This window comes from Coregonus clupeaformis, chromosome 40 (assembly GCF_020615455.1).
Source record: "Coregonus clupeaformis isolate EN_2021a chromosome 40, ASM2061545v1, whole genome shotgun sequence".
NCBI lineage: Eukaryota > Metazoa > Chordata > Actinopteri > Salmoniformes > Salmonidae > Coregonus > Coregonus clupeaformis.
The window spans coordinates 26,079,428-26,104,579 of NC_059231.1; the positions used below are offsets into that span (position 1 = coordinate 26,079,428).

At 44.6% G+C, this 25,152-nt stretch overlaps 1 protein-coding gene across 1 annotated transcript; it reads left to right on the forward strand.

Moving 5' to 3' along the window:
* LOC121571600 (interphotoreceptor matrix proteoglycan 2-like) lies at positions 1-24,795 on the forward strand. Its single transcript, XM_041883151.2, has 19 exons — positions 1-335; positions 441-692; positions 3,280-3,446; positions 3,698-3,723; positions 3,862-3,894; positions 4,149-4,186; positions 4,829-5,046; positions 6,946-7,004; positions 7,278-7,298; positions 9,255-9,475; positions 15,962-16,029; positions 17,078-18,223; positions 18,880-19,134; positions 19,324-19,543; positions 20,031-20,241; positions 20,814-21,002; positions 21,617-21,818; positions 22,036-22,115; positions 22,616-24,795. Exons 1-19 carry the CDS (start codon positions 257-259, stop codon positions 22,650-22,652), a joined length of 3,522 nt encoding a protein of 1,173 aa, XP_041739085.1. The 5' UTR covers positions 1-256; the 3' UTR covers positions 22,653-24,795.
* The last annotated feature ends 357 nt before the right edge of the window (positions 24,796-25,152 follow it).

Sequence of the window (25,152 nt, forward strand, 5' to 3'; positions counted from 1 at the left end):
AAAATCTCCCTCTCGCAATGGGCCATCTGCCTACCTGAGGTGGCCATGAGCTGTTCTTCAGCACCACGCGACACACCTTCCTCAGCCGACGGAAGAAAGGAGGAAAGGAGGAACGGAGGACATCACTTTATCTAATCACTTCATAATTATTGGTGAAAAACTGATGCGTTTGCTGAATTTCGAACTATGCAAACTCGTAAAGAGGGACTAATACCATTTTTCAACCCCTCAGAGTTAAAACTACTACAGATTTAAGATGTCGGAATCTTTATTGAAATGTATTTTGTATACACTTGCGTTCATTTTAGCGTTTGCACTTTTGGGAATAAGAACAGGTATGTATGTATGTAGGTAGGTAGGACTAATAAATAATCAATCTACACATCTGCAATGAAGATGGAGTTGTTGTCCAATGTTATGTGTTTAATGTTTTATCACAGATGCTGCATCTGAGGAAGGACCTATTCTTCCTGACGGACAGGATCTTTATTTCAAAACAGTTGGCATTTCACCCATTCTATCGGATCCTCAAAGCATAGTTCATTCACATGTCCTCAAGGTTTCACACAAGGACCATGGAGCTATCCACCGGCAGAAGCGCGACGTCCTTTTCCCCAGCGGGGTCAAACTCTGCGGGCAGGAGAGTGTGCAACAAGCCATCGCAAATCACCTCAGCTACTTTCACCTGCGAGGTAAGACCACCACTCACTGACCTGTATGGATCATGCTGGAGGTAGAAGTAGCCCATAAGCGCAGATCTGGAATCAGTTTACCCTTCCCAAATCGTAACCTCAACCATTGGGGGGAGAAAGCCAACAAACTTAAGATCAGTGTCTAGGCTTAACTTCACACTTTATCCGATGGGCTCTATACTGTATAGTGTTGTGCAGTGTGCTTATTCTTTAGGTGTATGGTTGTGTATGATAAAAGGCTGATGATTGTGTGTGTCTGTTGCCTCTAGGCAGGGATTTAGAAAGGGAAGGGAAAGGGGATACCTAGTCAGTTGTACAACTGAATGCATTCAACTGAAATGTGTCTTCGCAGTTGCAACAGAAGTCAGCGGGTGAGAGGCCTACACATACTGTAACATCTATGGGCCTACATGAGTTCACGGTCCTCCCAGTCCCTCAGTTCCAAGTCTTTGGTCTTATAATGGCATCTAGAACAATTGTTATTTACCCCTCCCCCCACTCCTCTTAGTAAAGACATTCACTTGATGGAGTAGTGCTTGAAGTGCTGCAGATATCATGACATCTGTAGGAGGAGTGGTGCCTGCCCACAGACCTATGGCCAGTTGTGCATTTGGCTCCAGATTGGCTTTGGCTACTGACTGTAGGTATTATTATTATTATTATTATTATTAATTTGTATATATTTATTTTTTTAGGGGGTAGATCAGCTTTAATATTACAGATAGATTGTAACTTCCATCAATATAATTGTCTGCATCACTTCCAATCCCCCATTTTTTTCGCAAATATATATATATATATATATACATATATATACATACACATACACATACATATACACAGACATACATATAAATACATATTCATACATATATATACATATTACTTTCCAACCCACCACCCCTTCCCTAATTGAAGTAAACTAATGAACAACAATGCTTAGGCCTCTACTTCCAGTTTATACATACTATATGCATTTTATGGACACAGTCAATTTTACAATAATTATATTTTGTTTGTTTCTACTTCTGAACTTCCTCTACCCTCAACCTCTCCGATCATTTTCATGATGTCCATCCGGTTTGCTTCTATATGCCATATCTTTCTAACTGTGCTCTTTCATACTGACTGTAGGTATTAGCTGATCCCAGATCTGTGCGTGTGGCACGTTCTGGCAACCCTTACGCAGACCATAGATTAGGTCTATATCCTTTACTCACCCAGCCCTAGAAACGTGAGGTGTGTGTTGAAACTGCATTGAGATATTTGGGTCTCAACCTATATGCCCTCTCCAGCATCAGATTTTCAGCCACATCTGCTCTACTTTAGATTCATTTTCTGGCAGTAAGTAAGTCGCACTGTAAGTCAAGATAAGCCCATTTAGAGACTTCAGCCATGTAGGAGCCCCTACAGTGCACTTGGAGAGAGAGAGGGAGGGGGAGGGAGAGTGACTCCTGACCCTGAGAAGGACGTTGGGCGCGAGCAGACAGGTTAAAAATAAAACGCTCAGAACATGTGTCCAGCCACTCAGGAGAGAGAGAGACAGAGGCTTAGGGTTCTGAGAGGGAGGAGCTTTGGAGAGTCTGTGGGCCTGTTAGTGGGACTATTCTGTGGTGAGTGTTCAGGACAGCTCTGCATGTGACTCCAGTCTGGTGGGCTGCTGAGACACTGACCTGGCTGGACCTGACCTGGCTGGACTCCATCAGAGGGTTGCTAACCCTCCCTGGCTGTTTGGCTAACCCTTGGGTCTCCCGATGAATAGTAAAGCTATTCCAGGACGTTCTCTATACTATGCTTGAATGAAAATGTATAACATGTTTTTTTTTACTTTTATGAGATTGGTCAAATTTGGCAATCAAGACTTTAGTTTCAGCCCAGCACTTACTAAAACACCCAATTTAAACATCTGCTCAGTAAGATGGGCTGGAACAAATCCCACCCTGTAGCTCTTTAGACCAGGGCCGTGGTTGGTGATTGTGTAGATATAGGTAGGTGAGCACAATGATTGTGGAGATAGTACTATATTATGTAGGTGCAGGGTCCCATGTAGATGCAGTTGTTAGAATTGAATTGGGAAGAGAATAGTTGGGACAGCGTTAAGGTTAAGGGAGATACTGTGCTGTAGGAACTGATCTTTAACCGTGTTAACCCTATTCCCCTATGGGGACTGGGAGATGCTTTGGCTCCAGGGAGGAGAGCAGTGAGGGTTGAGTAGGTAGCTACAGGTCATTGGGTTGGTGACCTGTAAGCTGACTTACAATATGGAAAGGGGTTACATCACTGATTTAGCAGTGGCATGACAGTGGAGAGTGATACTGAGGTCAGGCAGACAGGTACACAGCATGCTAAACATGGAGTCTGTTGACTCTGACCTGGGGGGGGGGGGGTATGTACTGTACAACGCTTAAATCCACACATGAGCTACGATGCTAGCTAAAATTTACCTCAGGGCGTCACAGCTCCAGAACAGGAGGGGCCACAGCCTAGGATGGTTTTCCTACCTGCTCCTTGTCATGCTTAGAGAAAGTTTTCTACCAAGTAAATGGTTCTTTCACCAATCAGTGACATTAGTGTGTATGTGTTTTAGTGTGTCAGGAGACAGTGTGGGAGGCCTTCAAGATCTTCTGGGACCGCCTCCCGAACCAGGAAGAGTACCAGACCTGGATGAGTCAATGCCTGGATGGCACGACCACCGCTCTGGAGATGGGCAACAACTTCAGCCAATCAGAGGAGCACCTGGCCCTGGTTGAGAGTGTGAGTGGGCTATTTTTGTAAGGGGGAGGGGTAGTGGGTGCATAGGAGATATGAGTCTCTTCAGTCTCCATGAAAGTACCATCATCATGTATATCTACTACTTGTACATCATCATTCATCCAAAAAGTAATAGCTTTCAGCAGTTTTTTTGTGTGTTTTTAAATGTTATTTTGTGTGTATAACTATTCATGCTTCAGTTATTACTGTACTTGCTCCTGTATCATTTCTGTCTTCCATCTTTCCAATTTCAGAGAATGTCACTGACAGGGTTAAAAAGGTAAGGCATCATATCATATTCACTTTCATTGCCATTGTAACCACTCTTTGAGCGTATTCACTGTGCAATAACCTTATATTACATGTGTCTCATTCATTTCCCCATTGCTGTTCTCTACTCCTGTTCTATCAACCGTAGTGAGGCCACCAACTCATGGCTTCATATGTGCAGGTAAGGTTCTGAAGGTTCTTCAACCTTACCTGGCCATATTACTCCTCATCACCTCCTCCATCGCTGTGCACGTAGAGATAGACACACTGTATGTATCTCTATGGCTGCTGTGCCCATATCCACTCCATGTAGAACACCAAACATTGTAATGTGCTTCTTCAATTATTCTTAAGAAAACCTTATTATAATTTGAATTGATGAGATCTGTGAGTGAAACCTCTTTTTAATTGTGACTGATTGTTGTTCTTCCACAGCACCCAGACTACAGACAGGGAACAGGAGGCTCAAGGAGGTCCGTGACACATGCACACACACACACACACACACACACACTCTTGCTCTTTCACCCCTCCTTTATCCCTCCCTCCCTCCATCTCTCTCTCTCTCTCTCTCTCTCTCTCTCTCTCTCTCTCTCTCTCTCTCTCTCTCTCTCTCTCTCTCTCTCTCTCTCTCTCTCTCTCTCTCTCTCTCTTTTTGTTACCTCTTTCTCACTTTTCCTCTTTCTCTCGCCCCCATCTCCCTCTCTTTGCTGTATGATGGGTGCAGACCAGTATTATCCCAGTAGAGCTGTTTAATCCACATTAGTAATCAGAGCACCCACAGAGTTAGCCAACTCCTCTGGCTATTGATGTCTTGGTCCACATATGGGCTTAAGCCAAGCAATGCTTCTGATGTCTCACGGTAAACATATCGTTACAATGATAGTTAGAGGATTAGCTAAAGCACATATAGACCAGCGTCAAAGTTGACAATCAGATTTCTTTAGTCCTGAGGACCCACAGGTTGTGCAAGCTTTGGTTCCAGCCCAGTAGTAATGTACCCGAGTCAGCTAATTAACTAATTATAAAGAGCTTGATTAAGTTGATTCAGAGACAAGGAAAGTGTTGCTTTATAAAAACACTGACTTTTACCCTCTCACTCCCTAACCCCCCAGAGGCCATCAGTGAGGTCATCATAGAGGAGCCAGAGGCTGCAGTGGTGGAGCCTTCCACAGAACCCACAAATGACATAGAGATGGAGGGGTTGGCGCGGGTCCAGCTGGAGCAGGTGGTGGAGCTGAGTATCCTGCTGAAGGGAGAGGGGTACAGCGATGCTCTCAGAGACCCTGCCAGCCTCCAGTACCAGACACTCAACCAGCAGTTCACTGACAAGGTACGCTCAGACCTTCGTTCTGTTTCACTCAAAACGCATTCATTAATTCCTACTTCACTTCCTCTCCTTCCTCTCTCATCGCTCCATCATGCATTTCTCCACTTCACTCCTTTACAGTACTCAGTTTATTTCCTCACTCTTTCCTTCTCTCTCACTCTCCTTTCATCTCTCTGTCACCATCTCCTCTAAATCTTCCTCTAAATGACTTTCCTCTCCTGGCCTCTCCTCACCCATCACTTTGTTTGTAGGCTTGGCGCTGAGGCTATAGTGATTAATTGTTAGATTTAACACACACAGTCAGGGCGCTATTAAGAACCCACACAGTTGGGCAGGATTTCAAATTCCCTTTATTTGACTGTTTGAATTTGACACTAGGCATACTTTGTGTGAAAGGATGCTGAAATTGACAGTTTATGATGTGGCTTGAGACCGCAAGAAGGACTGGAGTCGACAAAGCCTATTCCCCCCTCAGGAAACTGAAAAGATTTGGCATGGGTTCTCAGATCCTCAAAAAGTTATACAGCTACACCATCGAGAGCATCCTGACTGGTTGCATCACTGCCTGGTATGGCAACTGCTCGGCCTCCGACCGCAAGGCACTACAGAGGGTAGTGCGTACGTCTCAGTACATCACTGGGGCCAAGCTTTCTGCCATCCAGGACCTCTATACCAGGCGGTGTCAGAGGAAGGCCCTAAAAATTGTCAAGGACTCCAGCCACCCTAGTCATAGACTGTTCTCTCTGCTACCGCACGGCAACCGGTACCGGAGCGCCAAGTCTAGGTCCAAAAGGCTTCTAAACAGCTTCTACCCTCAAGCCATAAGACTCTTGAACAGCTAATCAAGGCTACCCGGACTATTTGCTTTTCCGCTGCTGCTACTCTGTTTAATATTTATGCATAGTCACTTTAACTCTACCCACATGTACATATTACCTCAATTACCTCGACTAACCTGTGCCCCCGCACATTGACTCTGTACCGGTACCCCCTGTATATAGCCTCGCTACTGTTATTTTATTTTACTGCTGCTCTTTAATTATTTTTTATTTTTTACTTATCTATTTTTTACTTAACACTTATTTTTCTTAAAATTGCATTGTTGGTTAAGGGCTTGTAAGTAAGCATTTCACTGTAAGGTCTACACCTGTTGTATTCAGCGCTTGTGGCAAATACATTTTTTTTTTTTTTTGAAGGCAGGACACACACACCCACGAACTCACAGATAACTTTCCTCCACCATTGATGCTTTTTGACTGAGAACAACTGGGTCAGACATTTTACTGCTGCTGGTAAAATAAGATGATTTTGACTCTCCCCTACTAGCCATTAATTTACTCATTATTACTCTGTCTTAAACTTGATCACTCTGTGTACGGAAAGTGGGAAGGAGATAGAAGAGGGAGGAGGAGAGGGACGGGCAAGTTCGGAAAGACACAATCTGACAACTGAAGCAGTAGGCTGTGTCGCCAAATGTGTCAGAATAATAGTGATTGCGAAAGCAGGGTATCTGGCGCATTGAGAGAGAAACGCAGAAGAGGGTGTAATGGCAGGCTTGTTTGCACACTATTAAACTTGATTACATTTTATCACTGAGGAGGTATTCCACAATCCTGGGTCAATGAGTCAGCAGAACAATGATTCTCTTCACAAAGCACTTCACATTAGCATCCAGCAACAAGGTTCAATCAGTGGTCTGAGTGAGTAGTAGTCACTAGATGGCCATGCTAGAGAGGACATCAACTGGCAATATCCTCAGAATTCATGAGCAAGCCAAGTACATAAGCTATTCCTTTTTTATTTGATTAGGTTTAGAGATAAGGTTAGTGATAAAGTTTGGGCCACGAATGACATGGATGCTGATGTTGACTGTTGAACTCACGTTGACCTCTGTGTTTGCAGATAAAGGATGCTCTGGGGGGACTGCCAGGCTTTAAGAGTGTGGCTGTGCTGGAGTTCAGGTCAGTCTCTACTGTAGTGATGTAGTAGCCTGGTCCTGGTCACATCTTGATGTGCTTTAGTTTAACCAACTCCCTTAACTATCATTGTCATGCTATACTGTACATACATGTATGGCATGACAGCAATAATCTGAAGAGTTGGCTACAACACACAGATGTGACCAGGCTAGTGGTGTAGACCATTGGTTTGATAAATTGACCTGACCTTCTAACCTGGTCTTTGTCAAACATAATTTCTTTAGATAAAGTGTGTTTTGTTTTTGTTTCATGCAGGCTTCAGAAGGATGCCCAAGGGTGAGTATAGACCCTTACCAACAGCCCTGGAGGTGTTCAGTCATTAGTAATCTGACCCTAGATCTGTGGTTAAGAATAACCTAGTCTACACAGAGTGTGTGTGTGTCTCTGCCTGAAGTTCACGCGGGATCCATGCTGTGTTTACCTGTGAGCGAGCGTGGACACTTCTGAGGGTGTGTTGGGTGTTTTTTTTTGTTTGCTTGAAGTTAATGGTGTTATCGTGGTCGCTCACCTGGTAAGCAGGATAAGGCCGGGGCCTGACAGAGAGACCAGCTGCTACCTAACCCCAACCCAGGAGAGGAGCTTATCTAAGGGGCTTTATGCCCACAGCAATCAGCATCATGGCCTGTCAACCACAGGGAGGGACCATGCTGGGTTTCCCTCATCAATGTCTCTATACAGCAAATTTGTGATCTGAATTTTTACACCCACAGTGTTAAATGTAACACTTTCAAATCAAATCAAATTGTATTAGTCGCATACACATATTTAGCAGATGTTATTGCAGGTGTAGCGAAATGCTTGTAGTTGTTTGCAAAAAAAACTTTTAGGTGAATAATGTAAGAAATAACAAAAAATACAAATAAATACTGCAAAGTTGCATAGGAGCTAGAAACAGAGCTGCCATGTCTATCGGCGCCATCTTGAACTTATACGTGAACATCTCAAATAGTGTTAAATTAACACTTTTCAAAGTGTTGATAAACTAACAACCCAAGAGTGTTTGGTCCCTAACACTGTGGATGTTGCAGATTCTGACTTAAATTAACACTTTATTAGAGCTGATGCTGTTACACTTCCTCAGTGTTAGGGAATTAACACCTGTGGTGTTACAGTAACTCGTTTTTGGGTGTTTTAATTATTTGCATATTTCTTTCCCAGGGTGTCTTTCAAGGTACCAGTACCACCCATGACTGTTTGGTAGTGACAGAGACATGATTGTTGCATTCGATGGCTTTCAGTCCTGTAGCCTTCACCAAGTGAAACACACCAGAGATTTTAACACAAATATGCTGTGTAGGCACACTAACACACACAGGAATACACACACACACACACACACACACACACACACACACACACACACACACACACACACACACACAGTCCTCTGCTCATGCAATTACATGGGACTTTACTAAGAAAAGCCTTGCTCTCCTCTGAGTGGTGATCCCAGATTCCCAGGTCAGTAGCGCTACAGTATGGAACTGACAGGAACAGAACAGTAGGTCCATCTGCTCACCTGGTATCTGCAGGTGCAGCAGAAGAGTAGGAAAATAACATAGAGTAGTTTCAAGTGTCATTAAACACTTGGATTCTGAAAGTTGTCTTATCAAGGAGTATTCCTTTACCCAGTTTGAGCTGACAGCAGGAAAACTGGGATGTGGTGGTGCAGTGAGCTGATTACAGGCACGTGCCTCACCCTGGGCCAAGCCAAGCTGCTGAGAGATCTAGGTCACAGGGAAAAAGAGAAGAGCAGAGAAGGGCTCCCTGAAGCCATATGAAGCTGATAGATGGCTTTTTCCACATAGCCAGGTTCAACATCCAGAGTCTCTTGTGCATTTTTTGTTGTGTTTATGACCATATTGATCACTTTAGTGGTAGGTCTGGTTGGATGGAAGTCATGGAAGTTATAGTAAAAAATCTATAAAACTATCATTTCAGAATAGACTCATATGCTTTTAACAGGTTGGTTAGTACATCTTTGGAACTCTACTCTTCCAAGGGAAACTGCTCTCCTCTTAGAGACGCTGTTTCTAGCTAAGCTTAGATGAATAAACTTATCAATAAAATAATATATACATTGATAGTAAAATTTTATGATTTGTCAATGGGTGTATGGGTGGATAGATGTTGATGATGGAGGGATGGATATAAATATACTTCATAGATTGATATATTGATCAACTGACAGATTAACTGACTGATGTATCTGTACATATATTGCCTATGCAGGTTGGATGGTGTGGTGGTGGTCTATGCGGTGACAGTAGAGGTGGAAGAGGAGGGGGTGAGCAGTGACCAGCTGGACTACCTGACCCTGCAGTCCAATCTGGTGGAGAACTCCTACAGAGAGGTGGAGGAGAGGAACTACATCACTGAGGCCCAGCACAAGGACAACATCATCAGTGATACAACCCTGGCCCTGGACCCTGACTCACTGCAACTAGACACTGGTACAGCACTACACAACACTACTGTACAATACACTATCTACACATTACCATACAATGCCAAACCACTATACACAATACTCTGGCACTGTAGCCCAGGGCCGGCTCTAGCCTAAGCGAGATTTGGTTGAGGGGCCCCCATCTTGCGGCAAAACATTTTAGTGGACCCCTTCTTTACGGTGGAGAGAAACATTTAAGTTTTAAAGTTAATTTCCTTACATTTTCCACATTTTGCCATGGGCTGGAGGGAAAGTGTTGCAGTTCTAAAGCAAACTTTCTCAAACTTTACGCATTTTGCCATTAGGCAGAGAGAAAACATATTAATTTCATAACAAATTGCATGCAAATATACCCATTTTGCCAGGGGGTGGAGAGCAATTTGTGCCATTTTAAAGCAATTCTACAGATGTTTTAATGATTTATGCCATGATAATATGATATCTGAGTGAGAAGAAAAAGAAAAAGATGAATGGGTGCTCCCTGGAGGTCAGGGCCTCTAGGCACGTTCCCTGTGTGCCCAGTCGATATTTGGCCATGATTACTGCAAGTTTAGATACACTACATGACCAAGAGTATGTGGACACTGGAACTAAGGAGACTCACCCTAACCATGAAAAACAGCCCCAGACCATTATTCCTCCTCCAACAGACTTTACAGTTGGCACTATGCATTCGGGCAGGTAACGTTCTCCTGGCATCCGCCAAACCCAAATTCGTCCGTTCGACTGCCAGATGGTGAATCGTGATTCATCACTCCAGAGAACGCGTTTCCATGGCTCAAGAGTCCAATGGCGGCGAGCTTTACACCAGTCTAGCCGACGCTTGGCATTGCGCATGGTGATCTTAGACTTGTGTACGGCTGCTCGGCCATGGAAACCCATTTCATGAAGCTCCCGACGAACAGTTATTGTGCTGACGTTGCTTCCAGAGACATCTTGGAACTCGGTAGTGAGTGTTGCAACCGAGGACAGACGATTTTTACACGCTTCAGCACTCAGTGGTCCCGTTCTGTGAGCTTGTGTGGCCTACCACTTCACTGCTGAGCCGTTGTTGTTGCTGCTAGATGTTTCCACTTCGCACTTACAGTTGACCGGGGCAGCTCTAGCAGGGCAGAAATTTGACAACCTGACTTGTTGGAAAGGTGGCATCCTATGACGGTGCCACGTTGAAAGGCACTGAGCTCTTCAGTATGGGCCATTCTACTACCAATGTTTGTCTATGGAGATTGCATGGCTGTGTGCTTGATTTTATACACCTGTCAGCAACGGGTGTGGCTGAAATAGCCAAATCCACTAATTTGAAGGGGTGTCCACATACTTTGTGTATATATAGTGTAGCTGGCTACTGTAGACTAACTACCAAGCAAAAAATTGTTAGCTGACAAGGCTAATTGAGTGACTGTCAGTGACTGACATAACTAAAAAAAAACTGCTAATGCACAGCCAAATTTCGAAATTGCACTTGGTGTATTCTACTATTCTTACTCTCAATAGTAAGTTGAGACCCCGACTGAGTTCCATATCTACATACAGTGCCATCGGGAAAGCATTCAGACTCCTTGACCTTTTCCACATTTATTACGTTACAGCCTTATTCTAAAATACATTTAAAAAATTACAAACCTCAGCAATCTACACACAATACCCCATAATGACAAAGCGAAAACAGTTTTGTATTTTAATTTTTTATAAAAAAACAATAGAAATACCTTATTTACATAAGCATTCAGACCCTTTGCTATGAGACTAGAAATTGAGCTCAGGTGCATCCTGTTTCCACTGATCATCCTTGAGATGTTTCTACAACTTGATTGGAGTCCACCTGTGGTAAATTCAATTGATTGGACATGATTTGGAAAGGTACACACCTGTCTATATAAGTTGACAGTGCATGTCAGAACAAAAACCAAGCCATGAGGTCGAAGGAATTGTCCGTAGAGATCCGAGACAGGATTGTGTCGAAGGCACAGATCTGGGGAAGGGTACCAAAACATTTCTGCAGCATTGAAGGTCCCCAAGAACACAGTGGCCTCCATCATTCTTATATGGAAGAAGTTTGGAACCACCAAGACTCTTCCTAGAGCTGGCCGCCTGGCCAAACTGAGCAATCGGGGGAGAAGGGCCTTGTTTAGGGAGGTGACCAAGAACCCGATGGTTACTCTGACAGAGCTCTAGAGTTCCTCTGTGGAGATGGGCGAACCTTCCAGAAGGACAACCATCTCTGCAGCACTCCACCAATCAGGCCTTTATGGTAGAGTGGCCAGACGGAAGCCGCTCCTCAGTAAAAAGCACCTGATAGCCCGCTTGGAGTTTACCAAAAGGCACCTAAAGGACTCTCAGACCATGAGAAACAAGAATGCCAAGTGTCACGTCTGGAGGAAACCTGGCACCATCCCTACGGTGAAGCATGGTGGTGGCAGCATCATGCTGTGGGGATGTTTTTCAGCGGCAGGGACTGGGAGGCTAGTCAGGATCGAGGCAAAGATGAACAGAGCAAAGTACAGAGAGATCCCTGATGAAAACTTGCTTCAGAGCGCTCAGGACCTCAGACTGGAGCGAAGGTTCACCTTCCAACAGGACAATGACCCTTAGTCCACAGCCAAGACAACGCACGAGTGGCTTCGGGACAAGTCTCTGAATGTCCTTGAGTGGCCCAGCCAGAGCACAGACTTGAACCTGATCTAACATTTCTGGAGAGATGCAATACAATAGCTATGCAGCGGCGCTCCACATCCAACCTGACAGAGCTTGAGGGCATCTGCAGAGAAGAATGGGAGAAACTCCCCAAATACAGGTGTGCCAAGCTTGTAGCGTCATACCCAAGAAGACTCGTGGCTGTAATCTCTGCCAAAGGTGCTTCAACAAAGTACTGAGTAAAGGGTCTAATACTTATGTAAAGGGTATGAATACTTATGTAAATGTGATATTTCAGACAATTTTCAAAAATGTTTAAAAAAAAACAGTTTTTGCTTTGTCATTATGTGGTATTGTGTGTAGTTTGATAAGGGGGAAAAAACTATTTTATCCATTTTAGAATAAGGCTGTAACATAACAACATTTTGAAAAAGTCAAGGGGTCTGAATACTTTCTGAATGCACTGTATATATAAACGCAACATGCAACAATTTCAATGATTTTACTTAGTTACAGTTCATATAAGGAAATCAGTCAAATGAAATAAATTCATTAGGCCCTAATCTATGGATTTCACATGACTGAGCAGGGGTTCAGCCATGGGTGGGCCTAGGAGGGCATAGGCCCACCCACTTGGCAGCCAGGCCCACCCACTGGGGAGCCAGGCCCAGCCAATCAGAATGAGTCTTTCCCCACAAAAGGGCTTTATTACAGACATAAATACTCCTCAGTTTCATCAGCTGTCCGGGTGGCTGGTCTCAGACGATCCCGCAGGTGAAGAAGCTGGATGTGGAGGTCCTGGGCTGGCATGGTTACACGTGGTCTGCGATTGTGAGGCCGGTTGGACGTACTGCCATATTCTCTAAAACGACACTGGAGGCGGCTTATGGTAGAGAAATGAACATTCAATTCTCTGGCAACAGCTCTGGTGGACATTCCTGCAGTCAGCATGCCAATTGCACACTCTCTCAAAACTTGAGACATCTGTGGCATTGTGTTGTATGACAAAACAATATATAAGTGTGTGTGTATATAATGATTTGGGGTCGGGGGCACCCTAGTGCCCAAGGGCCCTAAGTGACCGCTTATGTTTGGAATCGGCCCTGCTGTAGCCAGACTATGAATTCCATGGGACCCAACACCCTACAACACCATACAATGAAGCCAACAACACCAATTGGATCACTGTATCTGATTGTAAGACACCTAGTTCCACAAGAGCCAGCCCCAACCTACCTTAGTTGTCCCACCTCCACCTATCCACACTGGCTCTCTGGGGCCTAATTTCCTTCATTCTATTTAACAGCACTTGGTCTTATGCAGCGTTTTGTGGTGAAGAGATTTCTGTTCAGAAGTGGGTCATTTTCGATAAACAAATAACAGACTCATCTTTTATAGGGACTGTGTATTTACTCTGCAGCAGTTCAATCTTCCTCATTAAACGGTCTGTCTGATCGAAGTGAGCCAACTGGATTTGAAGAATCAGAACCCTTACCTCTCTTGCTTTACTTCAATCCATTACCTTCACTGGGCTCCAGTGCATGTTTTAGTTGCACACACACACATATACACATGCACACACACATACATGCTCCACACAAACACACATACAGTGGGGAAAAAAAGTATTTAGTCAGCCACCAATTGTGCAAGTTCTCCCACTTAAAAAGATGAGAGAGGCCTGTAATTTTCATCATAGGTACACGTCAACTATGACAGACAAATTGAGATTTTTTTTTACAGAAAATCACATTGTAGTATTTTTAATGAATTTATTTGCAAATTATGGTGGAAAATAAGTATTTGGTCACCTACAAACAAGCAAGATTTCTGGCTCTCACAGACCTGTAACTTCTTCTTTAATAGGCTCCTCTGTCCTCCACTCGTTACCTGTATTAATGGCACCTGTTTGAACTTGTTATCAGTATAAAAGACACCTGTCCACAACCTCAAACAGTCACACTCCAAACTCCACTATGGCCAAGACCAAAGAGCTGTCAAAGGACACCAGAAACAAAATTGTAGACCTGCACCAGGCTGGGAAGACTGAATCTGCAATAGGTAAGCAGCTTGGTTTGAAGAAATCAACTGTGGGAGCAATTATTAGGAAATGGAAGACATACAAGACCACTGATAATCTCCCTCGATCTGGGGCTCCACGCAAGATCTCACCCCGTGGGGTCAAAATGATCACAAGAACGGTGAGCAAAAATCCCAGAACCACACGGGGGGACATAGTGAATGACCTGCAGAGAACTGGGACCAAAGTAACAAAGCCTACCATCAGTAACACACTACGCCGCCAGGGACTCAAATCCTGCAGTGCAAGACGTGTCCCCCTGCTTAAGCCAGTACATGTCCAGGCCCGTCTGAAGTTTGCTAGAGTGCATGTGGATGATCCAGAAGAGGATTGGGAGAAAGTCATATGGTCAGATGAAACCAAAATAGAACTTTTTGGTAAAAACTCAACTCGTCGTGTTTGGAGGACAAAGAATGCTGAGTTGCATCCAAAGAACACCATACCTACTGTGAAGCATGGGGGTGGAAACATCATGCTTTGGGGCTGTTTTTCTGCAAAGGGACCAGGACGACTGATCCGTGTAAAGGAAAGAATGAATGGGGCCATGTATCGTGAGATTTTGAGTGAAAACCTCCTTCCATCAGCAAGGGCATTGAAGATGAAACGTGGCTGGGTCTTTCAGCATGACAATGATCCCAAACACACCGCCCGGGCAACGAAGGAGTGGCTTCGTAAGAAGCATTTCAAGGTCCTGGAGTGGCCTAGCCAGTCTCCAGATCTCAACCCCATAGAAAATCTTTGGAGGGAGTTGAAAGTCCGTGTTGCCCAGCGACAGCCCCAAAACATCACTGCTCTAGAGGAGATCTGCATGGAGGAATGGGCCAAAATACCAGCAACAGTGTGTGAAAACCTTGTGAAGACTTACAGAAAACGTTTGACCTGTGTCATTGCCAACAAAGGGTATATAACAAAGTATTGAGAAACTTTTGTTATTGACCAAATACTTATTTTCCACCATAATTTGCAAATAAATTCATTAAAAATCCTACAATGTGATTTTCTGGATTTTTTTTTTCATTTTGTCTGTCATAGTTGACGTGTACATATGATGAAAATTACAGGCCTCTCTCATCTTTTTAAGTGGGAGAACTTGCACAATTGGTAGCTGACTAAATACTTTTTTTCCCCACTGTATGTGAACACACACACCGAGCTAAACCGCTTCAGCGAGTGTGTCAGTAAGTAGGTTAGTTCTAACTTCTGGCAGGGTTTCTTCCAGCGAATGGAACAAGTTCTACAGTAATGATGACTATACCTTCTCCCTGGGCTATGGGAATTCTCCCTGGCGGTGTTGTAAAGGAATCAGTGTAATTCGTTTACTGTGTTTCCCTGAAGATGGATGCCGTCTGATGGACCGGGTCATCTGAAATGAGGGGTAAATACTGTCAGATGCCTGCCTGGCACGGTGTGTGGTGACTTACAGGCACTGCTTGGCTCCAAGTTACAGCCTCCAGGCCTGATGGTAATGCAGTCTTCGCCCACAGTGGCAGGTATAGGGGCCAGATCTGTAGGGTGATTAGTAGGGTTCCCCTTAGGTAAGCACACAGTCAGCACCACCACTGTCAGGACTGGGGAGAGGGAGAGTGGATTTTACAGAAAACGTAATTCCTCCTGTACATTGAGAGAGAAAGTTTGACTTATTATGCAGCAGAGTTTGTTGAGAGCCTTTTGTTGTTGTTTATAATGATCCTGGAAATCTGAATATTAGGTTTGATTGAATAGGGCCTCCTGTGACTCTGTGACAGTATTGACTCTGTGTCCTCTTTGGTTTCACAGTGTCCAGTGTTACTGAGTCCTTTGAGCCCACTGCTGGAATACCCGAGGATTACACCAACGGCAGTGTGGTAAGTCAGAGGTCATCTCCATGACAACAGCCTTTGACCTCTCCTGTTGGTCCAGAGGTACTTTCTGGACAACAGTGAGAGGCACAATGCTGAGCATGGATCTTTCTAAATATCAAACCAAATCTATATAGGTGTGCATTTCAGTGTGGAGTGTATTAGAATGGTGTGTTAGGTAATGTCTTGTTAAGACTGCTGCTAGGTGGTGTTAACCAGGCCTCTCCAGTCCAGTGCTGAGGAAATGGAAAAGGATGAGGGGAAGGCTTTGAGGATTAGCTTGGCTCTTGCTATAATAATCCACTACTGTTCTGGGGCTACAGAGAGAGAGAGAGAGAGAGAGAGAGAGGGTGATATATTCTCACTCCAACTGTGTTTGTGAGGGATAGGTCTAGAACATTTTGAAAGATAAACAGATAAACAATGCAGGACTCTATTATCATTGTTGAATGTTACACGTCTGTCTGATTCTGCCAGTAGTCTAGCAGCTTAAATGTGCTGTGTCGTGGTAATCAGAGCTGGGAGCTCCAGTCTTGATCTTGGACAGTAACTGGGTCTGCTGGTCTACTTTGCCTGCTAAGGCCCTAAGTGATTAATTGGAGTAATTACATGGACTGGAAGAGGTTGGCAAACTACCAGTCAGTAACTGGCATTTACAGCCAACCGCACACAGCCATAACAGAAGCTCTAGGCATCAAAGCTGCCCAGGACTACCTTATCTTAGAGTGATAGATTTCTCTCCATCAGACAGAAGCTGGATTTTAGTTAGTATTATGCCTTGGAGTAGTTGTCACACCATGTAGGTAGTTAAAACTTGATAACAATACACAGAGCATGTGTATGTCAGTAAATCATTTTTGGCAGTCATTAAGTCATGGAAACCTATAATTCCCTAGCCTTGCAGTTTTGAAGACTACTGATTATAATATAATACAGTACAGGGTTGTGGTAAATTCCATGTCCTGAATTGAAATGGAATGGAATGGAACCCCAACCTGATGGTGTAACAGTTGAGGGACTAATAGGTTTCTCCTGTAATGTTTCTGTTGTCAAGGAGGACATTTTGGCTGCTGAGATGACCCCAGATGCCCCCGAGGTTGAAGCTGAGGATGTAGCAACGGGGGAGAATGATGTCATTGTTCAGGAGGACAGCGTGATCCTCCCCGCTGAGCCTGAGGTGACCATCGATGACACAAGCATTGAGGAGGAGGTTATGCTGTTGGAGAACACTGTGTCTACAGAGAGCCCTCTGCTGGAGGACCTCCCTACAGACCCTACCTCCCCTGAGCAGCCAGAGGGCGCTACGCTCCCCGAGCCTCCTCTGGAGATAGAGGCCCCTGGTTCAGGTGTTAGCGTACTGGAGGACTTGCCCTTCCAGCCTGAAGAAGAGGAAGAAGAGGCCATAGAAGAAGAGCCAGCCCCAGCTCCAGAAGAGGAACTGACCATAAAAGAAGAGGTAGTTCCAGAAGAGGTAATCATAGAGGAAGATATCCAAACAGAGGAAGCTGAAGCGGAGGTCTCTGAGGAAGATGAGGTAAAGGAGGAAACAGTGGAGGTCCCTGACACAGCAGAGGTTCTAGAAGAGGAAGCTGGACCCTCTGAAGACCTGGAGTACTCCATCATAGAGACAGAGACCATTGAAGAGGAAGAGGCCCCTGCCTTCGTCCCTGTGGAGACGATGGAAGCTCCCGAGCCAGCGAAGGACCTCATTGTCCCCGAGAATCCCCCTGCCATCGAGACTCTGCCCCCAGATGAGCCTGAAGAGGAGACTAATGTGGTGCTGGCTTATCCAGAAATACCTGAATATGGAGAGGAAGTTGAGAGCTTAGAGGAGGGACCAATCATCGAGGAGCCAGTAACTAAAGAGGATGTTGTGGAGGTGGAGGAAGAGGTGGCAGAAGAAGTGGTCGTTGAAGTTCCGGACATTTCTGAGATCTCGGAGGAGGACTTGGTAGAAGACAAGATCTTATTGGTCGATGAGGCTTCTCCGGAGGCCACCCACCCCACCCCTCTCTCTGCGGAGAAAGAGTCACCCTTCACCCGAGTCTCTGATGTCATAGTAGAGGAGGAGGAGGTTACAGTGGCCACAGCCCTGGACACAGCCCCAGAACCAGAGGCAGAACAAGAGGACCAGGGTGTCACCCCAGCTCTCATACCCGCCGAGTACCACCCTGGTCCAGACATTTCCATCACTCTGGAGGTAATGACAGATGACTGAGAGTTGATGTTTGTAGTGTATGTTTTTCAGGGCTCTGAGTTTTTCCTGTCTTAGTGACCAAGTGACTTGACTAGGAAAAACTCCCCTTGTTATAGTACTGAGTTATTCGCCGTTCAAGCAGGCAGAAATACAGCGGGCATTACGTGTTTTGCATCATGTTTTGCATCATAAAGGCTGTATTTCTGCCTGCTTGAACGGCGAATAGCTCAGATACACATGAAAACATTAAATGACCCTGGGAATCGTATTTGTGCATCTTTGAGCAATGATCTATTGATTCCTGGGGTAATTTCATGTTTTCACGTGAATGACCGATTGTCGGTCTGCACATTAGGGGCCGTTCATTCACTGTTCGTTCGCTTGCTATCGGCGCGGTGTGTTATAGGGACCTCCCGCCAGTGTCGACTGACGGCCGTCATTTTCGCCCATTTCAACATGTAGAATCAGTTTGCAAATTATGGCCGGCACTGTGTTTAGAGGTGCTAAGTACTCTCGGCCAGCAATCCTACTGGTCTGTCCATGCCTTTAGTCTAATCATCTGTAAGCACAGACATTTCCTTGTTGTATCATGAATGTTACCAAATGTTGTTCCACACTGACCAATTGCACCATGAATTGTGTCATGTCTGTTTAACCAGCTGCAGACGATAGACCCTGTGACAGACTATGACCTGGTCCACTTCGGCGGGACAAATCAAACAGAGGAGGGGAGCAGTGGGTACCCTTCTGGAGTGGTACATGGTACGGACCACAGCATTGCCATGCCAATCAACCCTGGGCGGGCTCTGATGGTGTTCTTCAGTCTGAGGGTCACCAACATGATGTTCTCAGATGACCTCTTCAATAAGAGCTCCGCGGAATACAAGGCCCTGGAACAAAGGTTCCTAGAGCTGGTGAGCTATTCATTTTGAGCATTTATTCCCCCTGTATTGACTTAATTTGAAGTGTTGTATGTAGACAGTGTCAACTCTCTGAACCCATCTTTCTCTCTCTCTCTCTCTCTCTCTCTCTCTCTCTCTCTCTCTCGCTCTCTCCATTCCCTCCTCCCTCTCCCCTCTCTCCCTCCCTGCCCCCCCATCTAGCTGGTCCCCTACCTCCAGTCCAACCTTACTAACTTCCAGAATCTGGAGATCCTGAACTTCCGGAATGGGAGTATCGTGGTCAACAGCCGGATGAAATTCGGGAGGCCGATGCCTCGCGGCGTCAACAATGCAGTCTACTTGATCCTGGAAGACTTCGCTAACACAGCCTACCAAACTATGAACCTGGCCATTGACAAGTACTCACTGGACGTAGAGTCAGGTAAGGTTGACAATTACCACATATTTCACCGGAGACACAAATGCAGTTACAATGCCTTAAAATGTGCATATCTACATGGATTGTAAGTTAAACGCATGACACAACCGATCCATTTTTAGCATGAAATCCTTTTTCAGGGTGGTTCTTATCTAGACAGAAGACAAAGAGCCGGTCTCACCAGCCAGACCCTGGCAACCAGGAACACAACATCTGTATAGTGTTGACGAGTAGGGGGGTGTGAACTAGAGAACAGATACTGTATGAATAAAAACGTTGACATCTTTTGTCATATACCCCTGTTTTCATGCAAGGAGAAACTATATCATGCTATGACTCGGGACTAAACTTAAAGTAAATATGCAGAGCAATTAAAATAATTTATTTGAATTGGAACTAGTGAACTGCATTGTCTGCACTTATCCAATGTGCACTTATCAGGAGTCGACTGGAAATGCCCTAACACCTGTGTCCTGTGTGTTGTTGCTAGGTGACCAGGCGAACCCGTGTAAGTTCCAGGCGTGTAATGAGTTTGCCCAGTGTTCTGTGAACCGCTGGTCTGGCGAGGCGGAGTGTGTTTGTAATGCTGGCTACTTCAGCGTGGAAGGTCTGCCCTGTCAGAGCATCTGTGAATTGCAGACAGACTTCTGTATGAATGACGGGAAGTGTGACATCATACCTGGACAGGGGGCCATCTGCAGGTGTGTGTTTGTGTGTGTGTGTGAATTTCATTACAATTGACAGAATCTGAATGGCACTTACCCCACTCTTTATTGAAGGACCAATGCACAATTCCAATAAATGTCCATACTGTAAAGCCATCTCAGAAACAACATAATGGAAATGCACAGGCTCATGCACACACACACACAGTATGTATAAACAGATGTGTGTGCCAACATGTGTGAGGCCTCTGTTTCACACATTTAACATTTAAGTCATTTAGCAGACGCTCTTATCCAGAGCGACTTACATCACACCCACCATCATAAAACAAACAGAGCACTCCAGATGTTGTTTACCTCAACATGGCCAACGAGGAAGTTCACACCCTCCATGGAACGTTTAATCCCAGTTCCCACAAATAACAAATAAACATTTACACTCAATTTAACTTTTCTTGAGCATTGATCAACTTCAGTGTGTGTGTGTGTGTTATTGTGTTGCACTAACAGTTGTTCCTTATGATTCTAGGTGTCATTATGTTGAGAATTGGTTGTGTTCTAGGTGTGTGTGTATGTGTGGTACTAAAAGTTGTTCCTTGTGGTTCTAGATGTCGTGTAGGGGAGAACTGGTGGTACCGTGGAGAACACTGTGAGGAGTATGTGTCAGAACCTCTGGTGGTCGGCATAGCGATTGCCTCCGTAGCAGGTTTCCTATTGGTTGCATCTGGTGTGATCTTCTTCCTGGCGAGGACACTACGGGATCAGTACGATAAGGATGAGGCAGAGGACCCAATACGGTGAGTGTCAACACACACCACTCCTTCTTTGTCATAGCCTCTCAGAGGGAGGGTACATCACCTGTTGGATAGGGACTGCCATCCAGTCATATAAGTAGTTAGAGTTGTGTGTGTGTGTGTGTACAGTGCGTGTGTGTAGGTGTGTTGGTGCGTGTACGTGACTGTGTGTGCTTTAGGAGGTGAACAAAGTGTAGGTGTCTCTAACACTGTCAGGAGGCCAGAGGCCTTATATGCACTGTAGCCCTGGTCAGTACAGTACAGTACAGCAGCTTACAGGTGTTATGTTATTAGTAAATACCACTACAGACTTAACCTGTCTAAATATAATTACTGTAAAAGGACATCCCCTATTTAAGCCTTGGTCAGACATGATTATCACAGAAGACTACCATAGTGACTCCTTTCTCTCTCCCTCATTTATTCTCTTTGGGGACTGAGTTAATCGTTACCCTTTCAAATAAACAATGTCCTCTTACCCACGACCCTCCAACCTACTCTCACTTACACAAAGGGTTTTGTCCCGATTACAATTACCAGACAGAGGTATTTGTTGGTCTCTCTTTCTCCTATTAGCAGACTAAGCTCAGATTTCTCTCTCTCTCTCTGTTCCCCAGGCGAGGGGAGAGTATCCCGTCTCTAGAGAGGGCCACTAAGTACAACCCCATGTATGAGAGTGAGGCCACGACGGGCTACAGCCACTACTACCGCCGCTACCCAGAGGCCCCGGTCTACAGCAGCGCCAGCGCCGAGGCCTCCACAGACTTCAGCAGTGAGGAGATACGCCACATCTACGAGAACAGCGAACTGACCAAGGAGGTGTGTGTCTGTGTGTGTAGGCTGGTGGGGTTGAAGGAAGGTGAAAGCCAATGTGTGGGATCCCCTTCCATATTTACCTCCTACTTATCTCATACGTATCATTCAATTCCTTAATCTAATCTGTACTGTCTGGATATAGGCCTACCGTTTGGACACAATGTCTGTCTGTCATGTAACCTTTCTCACCCTGTTAACCACACCCACTCTTCTTCCACAGGAAATCCAGGACAGGTTACGCATCATCGAGCTCTATGCGAAGGACCGGCAGTTTGCAGATTTTCTGCGGCAGCATCAAACGTGAGTGTGGCTCCAATCATTTATTCAGGTCTAACTTGAGATTTGAGCGCGCAAATCAGACTTTAGAAACAGATAAGGATGAAGACTTGGAAGACAATGCAAAGGGAAGGAGACATTTGGCTCCCAGAAACATCTAACCAGCTATGTCTGCCCCAGAGAGACAGGCCACATTAGTGGAGACAGACAGTCACTCTGTTTGGTTTCAATGTGACTGGCAGCATATGTCTGTGTGAGAGTGAGAGAAAATAAGTGTCAGTGTGAGGTATTGGGTTGCATGAGCGTGGTGATGTTGCATGCCATCACTAATTAGAGTCGTATTAGTGTGATCGCGTGCGAATGTGTGCAACTGCTGTCTCTGTGTGTGTGTGTGTGTGCGTGTCTTGTCTGGTCTGTGTGTGTATTGAGTTGCTTGGATTTGCATGGCACAGTTAGTGCCAAGTGTCTGCTGCCTATTACCCACACTGCCCAGTGTAATCAGTGTGTGTGTGTGTCTTCCACAGTGCCCTGGATACACGCAGAGAGAGCACGTCCACGTAGACCTGTATGGGACACTCAGCTGTATGCTGAGCAACATGGTAGCCTGTCCTTAACTTGTGAGCATAGGAGAGTCTTTGCTCTTGCCCCGTCCTGCTTTTCCTCCTTTGTCAGTGCCTTCTCTCGATTGGGTGAGCTCTGCTGGAATGGGTGTGGTGGCTGTGGGCATATCTGCTGCTCATTGGATGTCTTCCTTTGGGGGAAGACCCGCCTCCCTCCATCTAGAATCGTATTCGTTACTTGAAATGATGACAAACAAAATGCAATGCTCTCTAGGATACCTGTTCTTTAGGTAGCACATAATACATGATAGAGTATTACATTTGCATGTAATGTCATATCTCACCCAGTTGTTGTTGACAGAAGAATGTAGCACTGTGAATGTGTAAGTATTTATCCCATTGGAATGTTGGATAGGTACTGTAAGGTGTGATTCTCACTGTATCTGCTAATGGTTAAAGAACTGTATGAACTAGAGCCTTTTCTTAGAGGGATGGTCTATACCAGGGGTACACAACTCAGGCCTTCAGGCAACTCTGGCCCTCTGGCAACTCTGGCCCTCTGGCAACTCTGGCCCTCTGGCAACTCTGGCCCTCTGGCAACTCTGGCCCTCTGGCAACTCTGGCCCTCTGGCAACTCAGGGCTTCAGGTAACTCAGGCCTTCAGGTAACTCAGTCCTTCTGCAGGGACTAAAAGCAGCAGATATTATTGCCCTCTGGACCAGAGCTGTGTGCTCTTGTTCTATACCCAGCTGTAGGTTGTGGGAGATTGAGCGCAGTTGACTGGCCAGTGTCTATGCTGTTCTTGGTGCAATGGGATCTCTGTTGTCTGAGTTTCTTGCTAGTAGTAAGCCTAGATAGTGTTCTCCTGAAGTTGGAAGCTAGTTGGATGGACTCTGTGGGCGAATCTTAAATCTCAGCCCTCTATGGCTCTTGTGAAAGTAGTGCACTATATAAGGTAGTGCACTATATGGGTGTACTTTGACATTTTAGGAAAAGTGGTCAAATGGAGGGTGAATCTTCCATTTTTGTTCAGCTGCAATAAATTCCCCTCTTCTTTCCCTCCTTCTCTATCCCTCCCTCTCGCACTCTCTCACTCTACATCAGGAAGCAGTTGGAGTTTGTTTTCTGTAGGGATAAAAAGTATTATGAGAGAGTGGGAGAGATTTTGCTGAAGGACCAAAATATAATTGAAAACACATTTAGAATGGAAACAATCTTCAAGGGGAAAGAAAGCAAACCCAGGATTTGATCAGGCAGTCTGTTTTCAGATAAAATGCGTTAGAAAACATTCAAAAAATGATATAAAATGTACATGGGTAAACAACATGTGCTCTGTGGATAAGCAAACTCTTAGCAGCAGCTTTTACTAAAAAAATAATTCACCAGAAACTTCAAAATAGTCCATTCTGTAACCACTAGTTTGGACACCATCCTTGCTTTACCCTGTAAGTATTTCACATAAAGAGGAATGGTTTCCAGTGAATCCTCAAAGTTGCAGCTCTTCATGCTGTAGTTTAACTTTTTCACATTTGTTTTAACTGTGAATAGTCATAGGAGGTCACAAGAAAACACGGGTCGAATCTCAAATGGTAACATATTCCATATAGTGCACTACTTGCCTAAAGTAGTGAACTATATAGGGTAAAATGTGCCATTTGAGACATAGCCACAGACATATAAGATATTTCCTGTTTTAGGTTCATGTTTACATTTCATGATATCCTGTCCTTTTCTCTCAGTCCTCTGTATGGCTCCACACAAGCGAGAACACAGGTTACTGTGGTAAAGCACAAGCTTACCTTTCACTTATGAAATCGTCATGCCTTTGCAATCTGTGTGTTAATTTTTATATACATTTTCTTGTGTGCATAAACTGGTTTTTATCAACATTCTCTTCCTCCATCGGGACACATAGCCAATGGGATGGATCCAGAATGCTGTGATATAAATACTATCTGAGAGTTGTGGTATGCTCTTTACACTAGAATGTCAACTGAATGTGTTTGAAATGTTGACATGTTTTGTTGTACACAATGTTCGTTTTTGTTTTTTGTTTTTACATAAGCAGTGGTTTAATATTTTTACAATAATACATTACTACTTACAGTTATGTCAATGTTTATTTAAAAAACATTAATAATAAAATGAAGCAATAAATAAAAATATACGTTTTATACTAAATTATTATTCATGCTATGTTTGTTACAGAAGTCACCTGTTGATATGCTTGGTTCAAGAACAGAACTGGTGTCTAGGATTGCTCATATAAGGTCTGTGGGAACATGGTTTGTTGACAGTTTCACAGAGGGCTTCAATTAAGATCACTTTTAGGAGCAGTAAACACTCCATTTTCTGTTCAGCTCCTGTGTCAGATTTGGATGTGTATACACCTAAGTGTAGAACACATTAGGAACACTTGCTCTTTCCATGACATAGACTGACCAGATGAATGCAGGTAAAAGCTTTGATCCCTTATTGATTTCACCTGTTAAATCCACTTC

Coding starts and splice junctions, on each gene's coding strand:
- LOC121571600 (XM_041883151.2), top strand. CDS start 257: ATGTCGGAATCTTTATTGAAATGTATTTTGTATACACTTGCGTTCATT. Junction 3,447..3,697: donor ACCTGGCCCTGGTTGAGAGT/GTGAGTGGGCTA, acceptor TTCCAATTTCAG/AGAATGTCACTGACAGGGTT. Junction 21,003..21,616: donor GAGGCAGAGGACCCAATACG/GTGAGTGTCAAC, acceptor TCTGTTCCCCAG/GCGAGGGGAGAGTATCCCGT.